The following is a 16,003-nucleotide window of genomic DNA, read 5'->3' as shown; positions in this document are numbered from 1 at the left end:
TGGCTGGTGTTTATTTGGTCTCAAGTATTTAGACTAAAATCTACTGAATGAGACCACAAAATCACAGCCTTTGATATCTTGATGATTTTTATTTTTATTTTACTTTGAATGCTTGTTTTATATTGTGCTTGTGGAAACTCACTATATGATGACATGGGACAGTTGAAAGATTCACCTTCCCGGGTGTCTGTATTGCTAGTTGCGTGAATGAATTAAACAACAACATAAATAACATAAATAGTCTAGCTGTAGTATAATTAGTATCATACACAAGTCATTTTAGGACATGTAGTACTCTCAATTGCTTGGCAAATACCAGAGTGGACTGTCTGCAATGTAAACCACAGAATTGATTTTATTTATCTTCAGGGAAATTAATAATCAGACATTTTAAAACAGTACACAGTTCAGAAGGTTTTAAACAGTGTTCTGTAATGTAGAACAACATCATGTACTTCAAAACTGGATTTTTTTTTTTTTTTTTTTTTTTTTTTTTTTTTGCCTGGCAATAATGATGTGCTACACATTTAATATACTACACAAATTCAACATAGATGATAGAAAACATATGCTTACACAGACAAAAAAAAAACTTTAAATAAATTAGTTTTAATTTTTATAATAATTTGTTTTAGTAGCAATTTAAAAATAAGGGCTTTTAAGCTCCATAATAGAATTGCGCAATTTGACTACGCGGTTAAGCCTCTTTAGAAAACTGAAAAGTTTAACTATTATTGTCATGATAAGATATACTACGCAGTTATTGCAGTGACTACATATTTGTTAATCTACAAATGTTCAGTTTACATTCTACAGCACCACTATATGGCCACAGGAATATTTTTTATTTATTTTTTAATTTTATCAAATTATAATTTATACAGGACAATAAATACTGTGCTAAATGTTATAAATGTTGCACTCATTTCATATTAAAATCATATTTTAGAAAATGCATGTTGGTGTGGGTTTCATCATTCTGTGTGTGTGTGTGTTCATACAGCAGATATCTGAACACCACTGCTGTTGTTATGGACAGATTATTTGCACATGCTACCCTCCAGCAATCTCAAAATAAAGGACCATTGCAGATACCAGGTCATTTTAACAGAAATTTTGAACCTGCATTGCAACACAACAATAAATGCTGGATTAAAATATAATGAAAACGATAGACATACAGAATATTTAACATGAGAAACGACAAACATGAGAATGTGACAAAAGGAAAGAAAGAAAAAAAAGGCTCTGTGATGCTCAGCTTTCCAGCACTGGTTATTAATGTTCCTTATACAAATTAAAGTTGGAAGATGATGTTTCAAATATTTTAAAAGTGACAATATGCTTAACACATATTCGGAACCATGGATAGAATATGGCATAAATGAGTGGATTCATACAGGAGTTGATGTACGATAGCCAGCCGAACACAGTCCACACCATTGACACAGTGGTCAAATGTTGAACAGTTAGGGAACTGATGTAAAAAGGTATCCAGAATGCAAAGTAAACACAAATGACAATTCCCAGTGTTTTGGCTGCTTTGGTTTCAGATGAGCCTGAAGCTTTGCCTGAAACTTTGCCTGCTCCATTGACCACAGCTCTGACAGCCTTAGCCTGACGTCTGGCAACATGAAAAATGGCTGCGTATAAGACGAAAATAAGGGTACAAGGTAAAAAAAAAAAGATGTAGGTGCTGCTCATCACCCATGGTGGTTTTATGAAGACGAAACACTCTCCGTAACATCTGGTGGTTAGCTGAGATGGCAGGAAATGGTCATTAAAGTACATATAAACAACAACATACAAGAAACAAAAGGACCAGCCTAGAAATATGCACACAGATGTTCTGAACATAGTGATTCTTCTAGAATAATGCAGAGGGTCACTGATGGCCAAATATCGATCAATGGCGATGAAATCCAGGCTGCAGAGAGATCCTAACACAGAGAGGCCGTTGATTATTGGAAAGACAATACAGGCCATATTTCCAAGGTACCAACAGGAGTTTGTCAGTTGCATTATTTTCACAGGCATAACGAACATTCCCACGAGAAGATCTGCTGAAGCCAGAGAAACAATGAGCAGGTTGGTTGGAGAGTGGAGCTGCTTGAAGTGAGAGATGGAGATAATCACCACCAGGTTCAAAAACACAGTGCACACAGATATACATGAGAGAAAAATGAACAAAACGATGTATCCAGGGCCTGTCCGGACGTCCTTTTTGCAAGATGCATTGTGTCCAGGGAAGCAGTACTGAACCGTGATGTTTTGCCTGTAGTCTGCGTTATCCATCTGAAATAGACCTCAGTCTCTTGGTTGATGCCGATACGCTTGTTGTCCAGTGATGCTGAACTGGGTGATGTTGCTCTTTCTGAGCTATTTTTATACCAAAGCATGAATCCTCCCTCTAAAATATGACTGTCTAGCCAGTCCCCCACATTGATTATTAATCAGTGTTGGCCAGTGGAGAATAGGTGTCAATGGTGGAGTTGTTTTATTTTTTTTTTTTACTTTTTTATTTTTTTACAATGACACTCTATTACTAAAACTTTTTCAGAAGTTATATGGAAAAAAAGAAAGTTTAGGAAGGCTCAGTGGTGCTACATTTAGTGTGTGCTGCACAGTTCCATGGCCCTGGGAATATGGGTTCAAACAGGGTAGAGTGAGGAGTCGCTATCTTAATTCACCAGCAGGTGGATAGTCAGAGCAGGGTTCAAGTAATGATGGAGTTCGCCCCAATTCCCAGAATCCCCTGCAGCGATCAGCAACTACCAACCACACATATACCTTTGTTTAGGGGCAAAATGGCAACAAAGGGTATTGAAAAAAAAAATAATAAAATAAATAAAAAGCACAACATTTTGAATACATATTAAAATAAGTGACATATTGGGGAAAATAAATATTTGATACACTGCGGATTTTGGTAGTTTTCTCACCTACAAAGAAATTAAATCTTTAACTTCTATCGTAGGTACACTTCAATTGTAACTCAAATTTTAATGATTTATTTGCATTTTTAATTTTAAGTATTTGCACTGAAGTTAGGCAATTGTAAAGGCTTTGAACTTAATACAAGCAGCAACCAGTAGTGAGTGAAGTTCAATGAGTAGTGGGGTGACGCATGCCCATTTTGGCTGGTTGAAGACCAGGCAAGCTGCTGTGTTCTGGATCATCTGAAATATTTTTCCAACACAGAGAGGGAGACGTGTTAGAACTGCTGGTTTAGGCAATTGGACACCTCTCTTTGGAATTGGTACAATGGTGGCTAGTTTGAAGCATGTTGGCATGTCTGAGAGAAGTGTTAAACATGTCTGTAAGGACCTAAGATAACTGGTCAGAGTAGGCCTTATGTACCCTGCTGGGTATGTCAGCTGAACCAGATGATTTGCGACTATTGATGCACTTAAAGCATCTGCAAATATTTTCAGTGGAGACAGAGGGCAGGGTGGACTGCCTTGTGCAGTGATGGGGTCCTTCTGATTGGTCTGTTGTCATCTGCATAAAAATGAGCAAAAAATGGATTTTCCTGAACAATATTCACAAACTGATTTCTCATCAGTCTAGCTGACAATATAAGGACACTTCTTACATTCTCTGAGCAGTTCTTGCTCATGGGATTGCTATGTTTTTAATTGGGGTAAAAACACATATTGATAAATCCAATGACTGAAACTGCATACTTGTAAATGTTTTTTGACAAATTACAGGACATCTAACAGGTCACGTTTTTAAAAATAGTCCTTTAGTATAGAGTCCATCTCACCTCCCTGATGGCTAATAATTGACTAATAAAGCTGTCACTTTATTGAATATTATACTGGATACATACTGGATAATAAACATGAATGTGTTATGCATTTGTACGTACATTGGTGTGAAGTGTTTGCCCCCTTCATGATTTTTTTATCACACAAAATGCAGTTTTAAATGAAGGTTTGCCCCCTCAACCAAATAACTGGTCAGACCACCCGTACCAACAACAAATGCAATCAAGCGTTTGCAGTAACTTGCAATGAGTCTTACATTATTGTCCAGTCTCTTTCTTATGGTTCATGGCTCATGAAACACTTTTGTGACCTCTTGGACGAGTGGTCACTGCACTCTTGGGGTAATTTTGGTCAGATGGCCACTCCTGGAAAGGTTCCCTACTGTTTCAGATTTTCACCATTTGTGGATAATGACTTTTACTGTGGTTTGCTGTAGTTCTAAAACTTTAGAAATGTCATTTTATTACCTTTTTCAGAATTATAGATCTCGATTACTTTCTTTTTCTTTTTTCCTGAACAGTTGAGAACAGTTGTGGCAGTAATCAGGCCTAGGTGTGGCTAACGAAATTTAACTCAGGTGTGATGAACCAGTTTTTCACACAGGGCCATGTAGGTGTGGATATTTTTTTCATCCTTTTATAATAAAAACCATTTCAAAACTGCATTTTGCGTATACTTGTGTTGTTTTTGACTAATATTTGATGATCTAAAACATTTAAAAGTGACAAACATGCAAAAGAAAAAGAAACACTTTTCCATGCCACTGTACCGTAAGGTTCTAACACATTATAAATGCATAAAAAATGTGTTAATCAATTCATACAGTCATATAGACATGCTTTGCATATAAAATGTTTTTAAAAGAAATAATAAAAAAAAAACACCCCAATGCCAGATTCACGCTATTAACAAAAAATGCTTAAAAATGGCTATACAAGGTAAATCTGATCAAATGTTGTAATGTGATTATCTGCATACACAAAAAAATATTTGGAATATATTTGTAAAACAGGCATTCTGACTCAAAGCTAAATTTGTTTACATGAGTAAAAAGGAAACAAACACTTCTATTATTTATACATTATTTAATTCTTTCATGATTGTGTTATTGTACAATGCACTACTGCAGAAACAGCAGATATATTAATCACAAATACCATGATTTAAGCTGAAGTACATCTAAATGGACACAACAATAGATAGACAATAGGCAATAATTTTGTCTTATTTCAGCTTATGTTCAGATTTTATAAACCTTGTTTGGTGTGGGTACATAGGTGTGTAAAGCTTTTTAATATCTTTAAATATCTTAAACTAACTGCTGCTGTTGTTACGAAAAAAGTATTGTTCCACCAGCAATCTCCAGAGTAAAGGAACATTGCAGACAGCAGCTGGTTTTAACAGAATTTTACAGCCTGCCTTAAATATCTAAACACTTAACTTACATAAATATTGGAATTAAATGTGATTAATATTAATTGTGATCAATTTAAATATGATGAAAAGATTAGAAATATGAATACAGAAAAGATATTACAGAAATTACAGCAAAAAAAGGGGTAAAAGATGTACCGATGCACATCTTATCCTTTAGCTATCAGTGTTCTTTATACAAATTAAACCGTGACGATGAAGATTTAAATATTTTAAAAGTCACAATATACTTAACTGACGTTCTGAACCATGGATAGAAAATGGCATATATCAGAGGATTCATTGAGGAGTTGATGTACATTAACCAGCCAAACACAGTCCACACCATTGACACAGTGGTCAACTTTTCAACCGTTAGAGAACTGATGTAAAAAGGTATCCAGAAAGCAAAATAAAAGAAAATTACAATCCCCAGTGTTTTTGCTGCTTTGGTTTCAGATGAGCTTGAAACTTTGCCTGTATTTTTGCTCAAAGCACCATTGACCACAGCTCTGACAGCCTTGGCTTGACGCCTTGCAACGTGAAATACGATTGAATACAGTACCAAAATAAGAGAGCAAGGAAAAACAAAAAATATTAGAATGCTGGCGACCACCCAGGGATATTTTATGATCACTAGACACTCTCCATGACACCTGGTGTATATCTGATATGGAAGGAAGTGGTCGTTAAAGTACATATAGACAACAACATACAAGAAACAAAAAGACCAGCCTAGGATTATGCACACGGACATTGTGAAAACAGTGATTCTACTAGAATAATGCAGAGGGTCACTGATGGCCAAATACCGATCGACTGCAATATAAACCAAGCTACACAGAGATGACAACACAGAGAGGCCATTGATTATTGGAAAAATAATACAGGCCATATTTCCAAGATACCAACAGGAGTCTGTCAGTTGCATTATTTTCACAGGCATAACAAACATTCCCACGAGGAGATCTGCCACAGCCAGAGAGAGGATGAGCAGGTTGGTTGGAGTGTGGAGCTGCTTGAAGTGAGAGATGGAGATAATCACCAACACATTTAAAAACACTGTACAAACAGATACACACGAGAGAAAAACGAACAAAACGATGTATCCAGGGCCTGTTCGGACGTCCTTTTTGCAAGATGCATTGTGTCCAGGGAAGCAGTATTGAACCGTGAAATTTTGCCTGTAGTCTGCGTTATCCATCTGAAATAGACCCCAGTCCGTAGGTTGACACGGATACTCTGGCTCTGAGGCTCTTTTTTATATGAAAGTGTGACGCGAGCTTAGCACAGAGATTAAATACAACCCAAGATTTAAACCAACCAAAAAAAAAACCCAATAACCTTTAACAATAACCCGACTACGCCACCTGAGGACTACCCCTCAGGAGATTATAACTACCAGTCATTAACCAAAGGCACACAGGTTGGTTGTTATGAGGAGACAGAGACCGAAGTTTTGTTCAACGTTTATTTTCACAATGCACAGTTTATTTCCAAAATCAATCTAAAATTTAAATACTTGGCTGCAGCCTCCAAATCACCATGGGCTATTGAGAAACAAAAAAAAAAACAAAGTATAAACTAACAATCAACTAAAACAATGACGAGAGAAACTTCCCAAAGAAATACAATAAAGGAAAAAAATCCCAAATCCCAAATAAATGTAAGAGAATCACACAAAATTATATAATTAAATTACAGCCGACTCGGTTTAGCTAAAGAAAATAAACTCAAAAGGAACAAACAAATCATTCACAAAGCCCAAAATTAATTATCGGAGTAGGGAAAAAGAAAAGAAAATAAAAAACGAAAAAAACGATAATTAAGCGTAATCCAAAAAGAAAATTTATAATTCAACGCAAAACCATAAATTTACCCAAATGAAACAGAGCCAAAATATTTACAAAAATATAAACAAACGAATTACTAAAGAAGAAAACGAAACTCAACCTAAAAAAAAATAACGATAATGAAAAAAAAATAAAAAAATAATAATTCAACCAAAATGTTCACAAAAATATAAAGAAACGAATTACTGAAAAAGAAAACGAAAACCCAAACGAAACCAACAAAAAAAACTACTTAATTAGCCCATAAAATACCGGACCCACGGCAGAAAACCGCGCCCAATAACCTTCACAATACACTAAACAAAACCCCAAAGAATGTCCGACGATGCAGCAGCCACGTACTTTGGCAATTAAAAACTAAATAGGGCGTGAAAAAACCAGTAACAACCGCTGCACAGTACTAATTAAAAAGTTAACTACGGCGTATAGCAGCCATGAAGATGAAAGCAGCAGCCATGAAGATGAAAGCAGCAGCAGCACAACGGAGGGGAAGTGCCCGGGATCGTGCGGCGGGGCAAACAGGAGGGATGAGAGTCGCAGGCCAGGTAGCTCACTATCCTATCCAAGGAAATAAATATATTATACATAATAAATATATATAAGTACCAGATAATAAAATACTTTAACGGAGGTCTAAGATAACATGCCTACCTGGAATTCCTTATCGGTGAAGTAGTAAATTATTAAGAGTCGCCAGCACCGCAAAAGCAAAGCACTCTGATTCTGATCACTACAAAATAATTCCATTTAAAATCACCCAATTACATTGCACACCAAAAAGCACTCCACACCCAATAACACAATCCATCCTACCTGAAGTGATTGCCACCGCAAGGAATTCTGCAATCCAGAACGCCAAACCAGATGCCGAACTGCCGCCCAGACCTCCAACAAAGGGATCAAGTTCACCCAACCGGAACCATGAGGTGCACGTCACCATTAAACCCTCCTACTTCCTTTTATATCCCCAACATGACTTCCCATAATTAAAGCTCCTTATTATTAACCCCTGCACCACCATTACTGAGAGCTCACCTGTCACAAAAGCATGAATCCTCCCTCTGGTAATGAATTAGATATTCAGAAATTATTCATTACAACTTGTTTGTTACTGGACCATGCAAGAGGACACTGCATGAAGGGGCGAACTCTAGAACTCTAGAAGTTGTCTCTTGGACTGAAGGTTATGGCAGCTTGTGGAGGGTTCATAAGGTCTTTATAAAATTTAAGGAAGCCAAACTTTTGTGAGACGTGAAGGTGTAAAGCCTAACACACAACCACCATACCAGTGTCACTGCAGTGCTGTGGATAACTCGCCACTCAATTAATAGTTGCTTTTTGGTGGTCTCTTCTGTGGGATCCTGACCATTAAACGACAGTCTGCAAGAGTATAAATACAAATAACTCTTCTTAGTAGAAATGACAAGACGGATAGTGTTGCATTAATGTTTCACCAAGATCTTGCAGCGTTGATGATGGAGGAGTCTGACCGCTGCGCAAAGGCTTCTCCAGCACATCCCTCAGGGAAGAAAAAATCTTGAACTGCAGCAAGCTCAGTGTGACATGGCCTTCCTCACCGCCGCTCCGCTCCATATATTGCACCCTTCCAGGTGACCACCACTGGCCAAGGTGGTAAATGCTACTGCTGGTTTGGCACTACAGTTTTGGATAGCCACCAAGACCGCGAGGCTAGTAGGGTGCCTCCATGTCGTACAGCTGGCACTGACAGAGTAGCACAGCTAAACGACATTTCCAGCCACGATGACGCCAGATAAAAAGAAGGAATTGGCATGAACTCGGGGCTGCTGGTTCTACCCCGCCACATTGACTAACCACTGTGTTGTTTGCTTGCCTCCTCCCTTTTTGCTCCACTTTCCCTATCTGCTCTCTGTAGCCAACTGACCCTTTGAGGTAAAGCCCTGCCAGAGCATCTACGAAGTCCCTTAACCGCAGTGAAATCCTAGATGGCCACAGACTAGAGAAACTGCCCCCAGCCCCTGCTCTCTACCAATTTTGTTTAACTTATGTCCTATTTTTTTCATTTTTATTTTTATTTTTGTCCCCTCCAGGACAATTGGAAAGCGGCTCAACAATACCTCACCAAACTCACGGCGGAGGATGATTTGAGGCTTATTTATACACTTTGAGTGTATTGCAGAAAGAGAAGTATGGAACAAGGAGGAGTGATCCAACGTACTGGCACCCTTCTTGACTGACAAGGCCTAGCTAACCTATTACACTCTCATGCCCACAGTTACCCAGGACTACAACCAACTGAAAGCAGAAATCCTGAATTGCCTGCATCTCGGGCCAATGGCAGTTGCTGTAGAGTTCCACCACTGTAAATACAGCCCATCCTGTTTTCCACTTACCCAAATGTCCCAGCTCCTTCAGGTCACTTGCCGTTGGCTCCAACCCGATCAGGTGCCAGCCAAAAACATTGTGGAATGCATTGCCATGGACCAATTTCTTCCACTTTCTTCGATCCCTGCCAGGTGAACTGCAGAAGGATATCAGCTTAAAAGACCCCCACATGGTCCAAGAAATAGTGGAAGCCACCAAGGCCATGGAGTCCATCCACTCTTTTAATTGGAGTGAGAAAAAGGAGGCCACATCTCCAACCCTTAGGCGTGACTTCGGTTAGCCGCAGAAAGAGGAAAGAGGAACGCAACGGAGGTGGCCTTGTGTTACATGGAGTTTCAAATCGGGCAAGCAACCCTCTACCTTGCCTTTGTGACGAGCCCATGCCCACAGAACAAGAAGCCAAAACCTGGCCCTACCATTCCGCATAAATGGCCACCCTATGCAGGCCACCATGAACTCAGGCATTCCTATCAGTCTCACCCAACACTCGGCCATGCCTTGGTGCAAGCCAGTTGAAAAACCCTGGAAGTGGCCTGTATCAATGATCGACATGAGCCAGGTCCTGATTGCTAAAGCCTGTGTCATTAGCCACACAGGTAGCCACCCCCTCTGTCTGGGTGTCCTAAATGACCATCCTGTACCCCTTTCGGTATGCAGTGACTTCTCAGTCAGATAGCTGAGAAGACACGCCCTCCTCGTACCTGCGAGTGGTGAGAGTGAGGATGCCACCTTGAAAGGTGAGAACCCATCCTGTACTAACCCCCTCTCTTTCCTGTATCACCAGATCATAGCTTAAAATGGATTTCAACGTTAGCAGAGGGAATATGACAGGCCAAAGTTTGCAAGGAATAATGTGAAGGTGCTCAACGGAGAACTCCATTTAGCACAACCCCTTCCACCCACATACTTCCTGGTGAAATCAATATCCTGTACCAGGCCACCCTCCTTAATAACGAACCCTTGGAATAGTAACTAGTCTGCCGCTCCTGAATAGATAACATTTAGCACTTAGTTCATCGCCACCCCCTCAGCGGATACTTAGCAAATTAAAATACCCTAAAACGCATATTTCCCCATTTTTGTTGGCCCAGTATTCACAATGAAGTAAAAAAAAACTTTTTTCACTGATGCCCACGTTGCCCCTCTGACCCCCCTCTCCCCATTATTGGTGTTCTATTCAAAAGAATTGGAATGGACGTAATAGGGCCACTCCCCAAGTGTGCCCGAGGCTATGAGTATATACTCACCATAGTAGACTATGCTACAAAATTTCTGGATGCTGTAGCCCTCAGAAATGCCACCTAATGTGCCATTGCCCAAGAGCTAGTCCTCCGCATTGGCCATGTTGACATCCTGAGAGACATTGTCACTGGTCATACTGATTGATTTGCATGTTATGATTTGTAATGGGACCAAAGACCAAGGACAAACCATCATCGGCTATTATTGGCAGGAGCCACTCAAAGGGCTTAAATGAATGGCCCAGGTTGGCTTCCACAATAAAGTCAATTCAATACTGATTTATTTTAATACAATAGGCAAAGTGCTTTATTGCCGTTTTTAACATTTAAAATCCAATTTGTATAACAAAATGTTGAAGAGGGATTGTCCAAAGGTCTGCATGCCACTGGTATTGGTCTGGGACTCTCCATTATAGAGCCATTGGATTTGGTTCATTCCAAAGTGTGATTAGTTTAATAAGTAAGTAACATAATAATCAAATAAAAATCATATGCTTATAGCACAAAATACAGAATATTGGAAGTTTAGATTTCACCTGTAATGTTTTGTATGTTTTGACCCAACAACAATGTAATAGAACTAATGCACACTTTTAAGACTAGTAGGACAATTATATTTTTCATTTTTGTTTACGTGTTTATTTTGGGGAAATTGTAAGTCATTCGACATTGATCATATCTGTCCAGCTAGACATTCAGGGAATGAACCAACTGTAGAATCAATATCACAAGAGAAAAAAAGAGGAAAAGTGGGGGAAAAGGGAATGAAATAGATCTTCAGTGCTTTAAGTTGCCATTATTTTTCTTTCTATTAATTTTTTTTTGTTCAGTTTTTTTATTGTCCACTTTCAGTTCATGTGTAGGCCATGTATACATGCACATTCATTCAGCCAGTTTGAGAGACAGTCTTTGCCTTAAGACAGGGGTCATGAACTATGTTCTAAGTGAAGAAACGTTGCTTTCCGCAAAAAAAATCAAGGGAAAACTTCAATAGAAAAAATCATCTTCAATATTCCCTTATTGGTCTTCTTGTCTTGTGCTCACCACTACACCTGTGACCAGTCATTTTTCTTCATTAGTGTCATAAACAGTCTTACGCAAGGTATTACAGTAAGTTACAGTAAACACCCCCCCCCCTCCCCCCACACACCCCACCATCATTATCACCCCTGCCATAATCTCTCAGCAGAATGACTTGCATCAACTTCAACCTGTTTATTTAACACCTTTAATTGTGCAGATTCAACTGAGGAACTTGTTTATGGACCTGGACTGTAGGTGCTAATGGGATCTTTGGAGACCTGGAGCTGGAAACAAGTAAATCTTTTCATAAGAGATTTTTTTTTATTCTATAAATAATCTAATAAATTAAAGGCTTCAGTTGGTCTCTAAAGGTTCAGAGGGCAGATATGCATTGCATCATGTTCCTCTAAGTGGCTTATGCAAAGTTCACCTCTAAAACCTTAAACCTAAAAAAAACCCTTACAAATTATGTTAAATAAAAAACAACCATAAATACTCTATTTATAAATATATTACGCTTATACATTAGTTGAAATATATAAGACATTATGACATACTTGCTTTCAGAACATAACTACAGGTAATCATACTGTAAATCTATGTGGGGAACACATAAGACAGAAGGCCTAAGACAAATACCTACTTCCAGAGCCATCCCTTAGCTGTGGCTAATATTTATAGTCCAATGCAGAATAGGTCCAGAATCTACACTGCTTTTTTTGTTTTTTGTTTGTTTGTTTGTTTGAATTCTATTAGAATTAGAATTCTACTAAATGTGCATAATACTGCTTACTTCCAAGTTTACTAAGCTTACACATGGAAATATGTTTTAAATCTTGATTAATATCTTTTTGGTTCTATAGCCACACTATTGTCCAGAGTCCAGCACATAATAATAAAGTTGAAAAAATACAAATATATATAAATGTTGATCTAATAAAAATCTGAAAAGTGTGACATGCCAAAGTATTCAGCCCCTTTCACTAAAATCCGGTGCAATCAACTGCCTTCGGAACTCACTTAATCAATTTAATAGAGTCCAGCTGTGTGTAAAATAATCGAAATATAAGTACAGATGTTTTGTGAAGGCCTCGGTAGACTGTTAAAGAACACTAGCGAACAAACAGCATCATGAAGACCAAAGAACTCACCAGACAGGTCAGATCAGAGATAACGTTGTGGAGATGTTTAAAGCAGAGATACGTTTAAAAAAAAACATATCCCAACTTAACTGGTGATTGCTAATCAACATAAGTTTTTTCTAAAAGGATGGTTTTAAGAGGTATTATTATTATTATTAAAAGTATTAGCAGTCTTCCTACTTTTTTTTTCATTATTATTTTAATTATATTATGTATTTTTGTTTTTTTGCAGTTAAACTACTAATAATTCTAATAACTAAAACATAAATGTATAGCACTTTGTCAGGCAAAATTTGATTTTACATACGCATGTTTATGAACATGGTATGAGCATGTTTTATATGGTGATTTCGAATTTTTGAGGAACCAGCAATAGAATTAGCAAATGAGATTTCCTGATGAAAAACTGGTGATATTTTTTTTTATTATTATTAAACTGAGACCAAAAAGACATTCATGAAAGCAAGCCATTGTTCATGTCTCATGCAGTTAATCCTGTTTTTTTTTTTACAGAGGTATTATCTGTGTATGGGCCTCAAGCCTGGGATCTGTAACATACACACAGATTTATAATATGGGCAGATTTATGACATGATGCTTCCAGCACTGGGAGGGTGAAGATTAGCTCTCTGGGAAAAAAAAGTCATGGGGTTATCTGTTTTTATTATAATATTTCAGATTACATATTATAGATGATTTCAGCAACATATAGAACGCCATGAATTGATAAATAATTTGGAGAAACTGTTGAGTGAACATAAATGATTTAGGAGTTATTTTTATATATAAAAGTCTCAAAACAAATCTTCCATTTATTTTATTTATTTGCGTGTAGTTTCAAACAATGATTCCTAAATATGAAAGCATTTCAACATGTAGTCATAGACAGGTCTTTTTTTCTGATGAAGCATATTCATGAGACAGAATATAACACAAAATGAAATATAACATTAAAAGCAGATTCAATATACAAGTACATGTCTGTTGGTGCAGTAAATTATGAAATAGTGTATGCAATTAAAAGGTCAGTGAGGTTATTAGTGTCTCTCTTTAAAGCTGTATTGCTAGCAATCTCATTCCCTTTTTCCTCCCCATTAATCATACTCGTAAAATATCAGTTTCAACATATTTGGTCACTACAGTCTAAAACAAAATAATATGAACATTTCTTATAGAGATTTTAGGCCTTATTTATGACACTGTGGTCAGTGACTGCAGAGTGCTTTAACTTCATTCACTGAAACCAACCTGATAATAAATTAAAAATGCTATGGGAACAAATTAAACCTTGAAGATGAGGATACAAATATTCGACAAGATACAATAAATTTAACTGATGTTCTAAACCATGGATAGAATATTGCATACATCAGTGGATTCATTGCTGAGTTCATGAACACTAGCCAGCCAAACACAGTCCACACTATTGATAAAGTTGACAGAGAACATACATAATAGGGTATCCAGCAAGTAAGATAAACAAAAATCACGAGTCCCAGTGTTTTTGCTGCTTTGATTTCAGAAGAATTTGAAGAGCTGTGTTTCTTTAAGGTAAGTCTTACAGCTCTGACAGCTTTAGCTTGCTGTCTTGCAGCATTAAAAATAATTGAATACAGGATCAGTATAACGGAGCAAGGAGCTACAAAGCAAACTACCAGATCAACAATCACCCAGGAATATTTAATATTCACTACACACTCTCCATAACAACTGGTGCTCATCTGAGATTGAAGTAGATGGTCATTAAAGTAAAAAAATATGGTTATATACATCACAGATAAAGACCAGCCTAGAATTATGAACAAAGCCATTTTAGAAACTGTGATTCTAGTGGGATAATGCAGAGGATCACTGACAGCAATGTATCGATCAACTGCAATCAAAACCAGGCTACACAGAGATGCTGCCGTTAAATATCCAATACTTATTTCAGAAACACAACATGCCAAATCTCCAAAATACCAACAGGAGTCTTTCAGTTGTATTATTTTCACAGGCATAACAAACATTCCCACTATAAGATCTGCTGCAGCCAGAGAGAGGATGAGCAGGTTGGTTGGAGTGTTGAGCTGCTTGAAGTGAGAGATGGAGATAATCACCAACAAGTTCAAAATCACAGTACACACAGATATACATGAGAGGAAAATGAACAAAAATATATATGCAGGGTCTGATCGGACCTGCTTTCTGCAGGATGCATTGTTTCCAGGAAAGCAGTATTGAACTGTGAAGTTTAGAGAGTATGATATATCCATTATAAAGAGATGCAGGTTAATCAGATGAAACTGGATCTGCTGTGTCGTCCAGTGATACTGAACTGACAGACAGGGCTGTGTTGCCACATTTTTTTATACCCATGTTTGAATCCTCCCACTTCAATATGAGTGGCTAAAGTGCCCCAAACATCAGTCTTCAGACATTCGAGATTACATCATTGTTTACAGCAGTGGTCAGGCCTGTGTTAGTCTATAACTAATGTCACGGAAGATAACAAGGGCAGAGATAAATATGTCCTGCCATACAAGAAAATCTTTTTTACCAACCCACTGAAATGCTTATCATTTGGCTCTTTTACACTTGCACGGTGAAGTCAATTCAATTTTGACATAACCCCGGTTTACTTTACTGGTCCTCCTGACTAGGGTAGGCCCAACAATTTCAAATATTTTATAGTTTACAGCCTACAATTGGTGTCAGTCAATGGTTAATTTTGTGATCAGTTTAAACCCTGATCTAGATAGTAGATAGTTCAGTAGATAGTTCAACAAGCACACAGTTGCTTTGAGCAGGCTAATGCTACGTACAAAATAAGGGACAACCACACTGAGGCTAATCAGCCCAAAGCTGGATGTGGCCTCAAAAGGTGGCCTTAAAAGAGAGCCCTGAAATTGGACAGAAAAACAAAAGCGAGTACAAAATAAATCATGTCAAGCATGATAGAGAGAAAGGGGAGAAGGTAAAAAAGGCTTGGCAGTGATTCATGGCTACCCCTTGTTAAAGGGGGAGAGAAAAAAACAACAAAAAAAGACTTCCTAATACTAAACAGGAAGCAATTCCACCTGTGGGATGCGGGTATAGTCCCGAAAGTCCCGAACCAGTAGACCATTACCCAGGTCGGGGTCAACCTCCTGGGCCTGAAGAATAGTGTACAACAGGCCCTAATGGAGGGGCAGAAGGATCCTGGCTGGGGGAAC

At 37.9% G+C, this 16,003-nt stretch overlaps 3 protein-coding genes across 3 annotated transcripts; all 3 read right to left on the bottom strand.

The window, feature by feature from the left end:
• Positions 1-575: 575 nt before the first annotated feature.
• Positions 576-2,356, bottom strand: LOC103032234 (trace amine-associated receptor 13c-like). The gene has a single exon (XM_007244708.4). The coding sequence runs from the start codon at positions 2,293-2,295 to the stop codon at positions 1,279-1,281; it is 1,017 nt and encodes a 338-aa protein (XP_007244770.3). The 5' UTR covers positions 2,296-2,356; the 3' UTR covers positions 576-1,278.
• Positions 2,357-4,942: 2,586 nt separating this feature from the next.
• On the bottom strand, positions 4,943-6,390 carry LOC111195020 (trace amine-associated receptor 6-like). The gene has a single exon (XM_022681035.2). It carries the CDS (start codon positions 6,388-6,390, stop codon positions 5,371-5,373), a length of 1,020 nt encoding a protein of 339 aa, XP_022536756.2. The 3' UTR covers positions 4,943-5,370.
• A 7,317-nt stretch (positions 6,391-13,707) lies between these two features.
• On the bottom strand, positions 13,708-15,121 carry LOC111194972 (trace amine-associated receptor 13c-like). The gene has a single exon (XM_022680690.2). The coding sequence runs from the start codon at positions 15,062-15,064 to the stop codon at positions 14,078-14,080; it is 987 nt and encodes a 328-aa protein (XP_022536411.2). The 5' UTR covers positions 15,065-15,121; the 3' UTR covers positions 13,708-14,077.
• Positions 15,122-16,003: the final 882 nt, after the last annotated feature.

Source organism: Astyanax mexicanus, chromosome 20, assembly GCF_023375975.1.
Source record: "Astyanax mexicanus isolate ESR-SI-001 chromosome 20, AstMex3_surface, whole genome shotgun sequence".
Classification (NCBI taxonomy): domain Eukaryota; kingdom Metazoa; phylum Chordata; class Actinopteri; order Characiformes; family Acestrorhamphidae; genus Astyanax; species Astyanax mexicanus.
This window is presented reverse-complemented; position numbering and strand designations above follow the sequence as displayed.

Coding starts and splice junctions, on each gene's coding strand:
- LOC111195020 (XM_022681035.2), bottom strand. CDS start 6,390: ATGGATAACGCAGACTACAGGCAAAATTTCACGGTTCAATACTGCTTC.
- LOC103032234 (XM_007244708.4), bottom strand. CDS start 2,295: ATGGATAACGCAGACTACAGGCAAAACATCACGGTTCAGTACTGCTTC.
- LOC111194972 (XM_022680690.2), bottom strand. CDS start 15,064: ATGGATATATCATACTCTCTAAACTTCACAGTTCAATACTGCTTTCCT.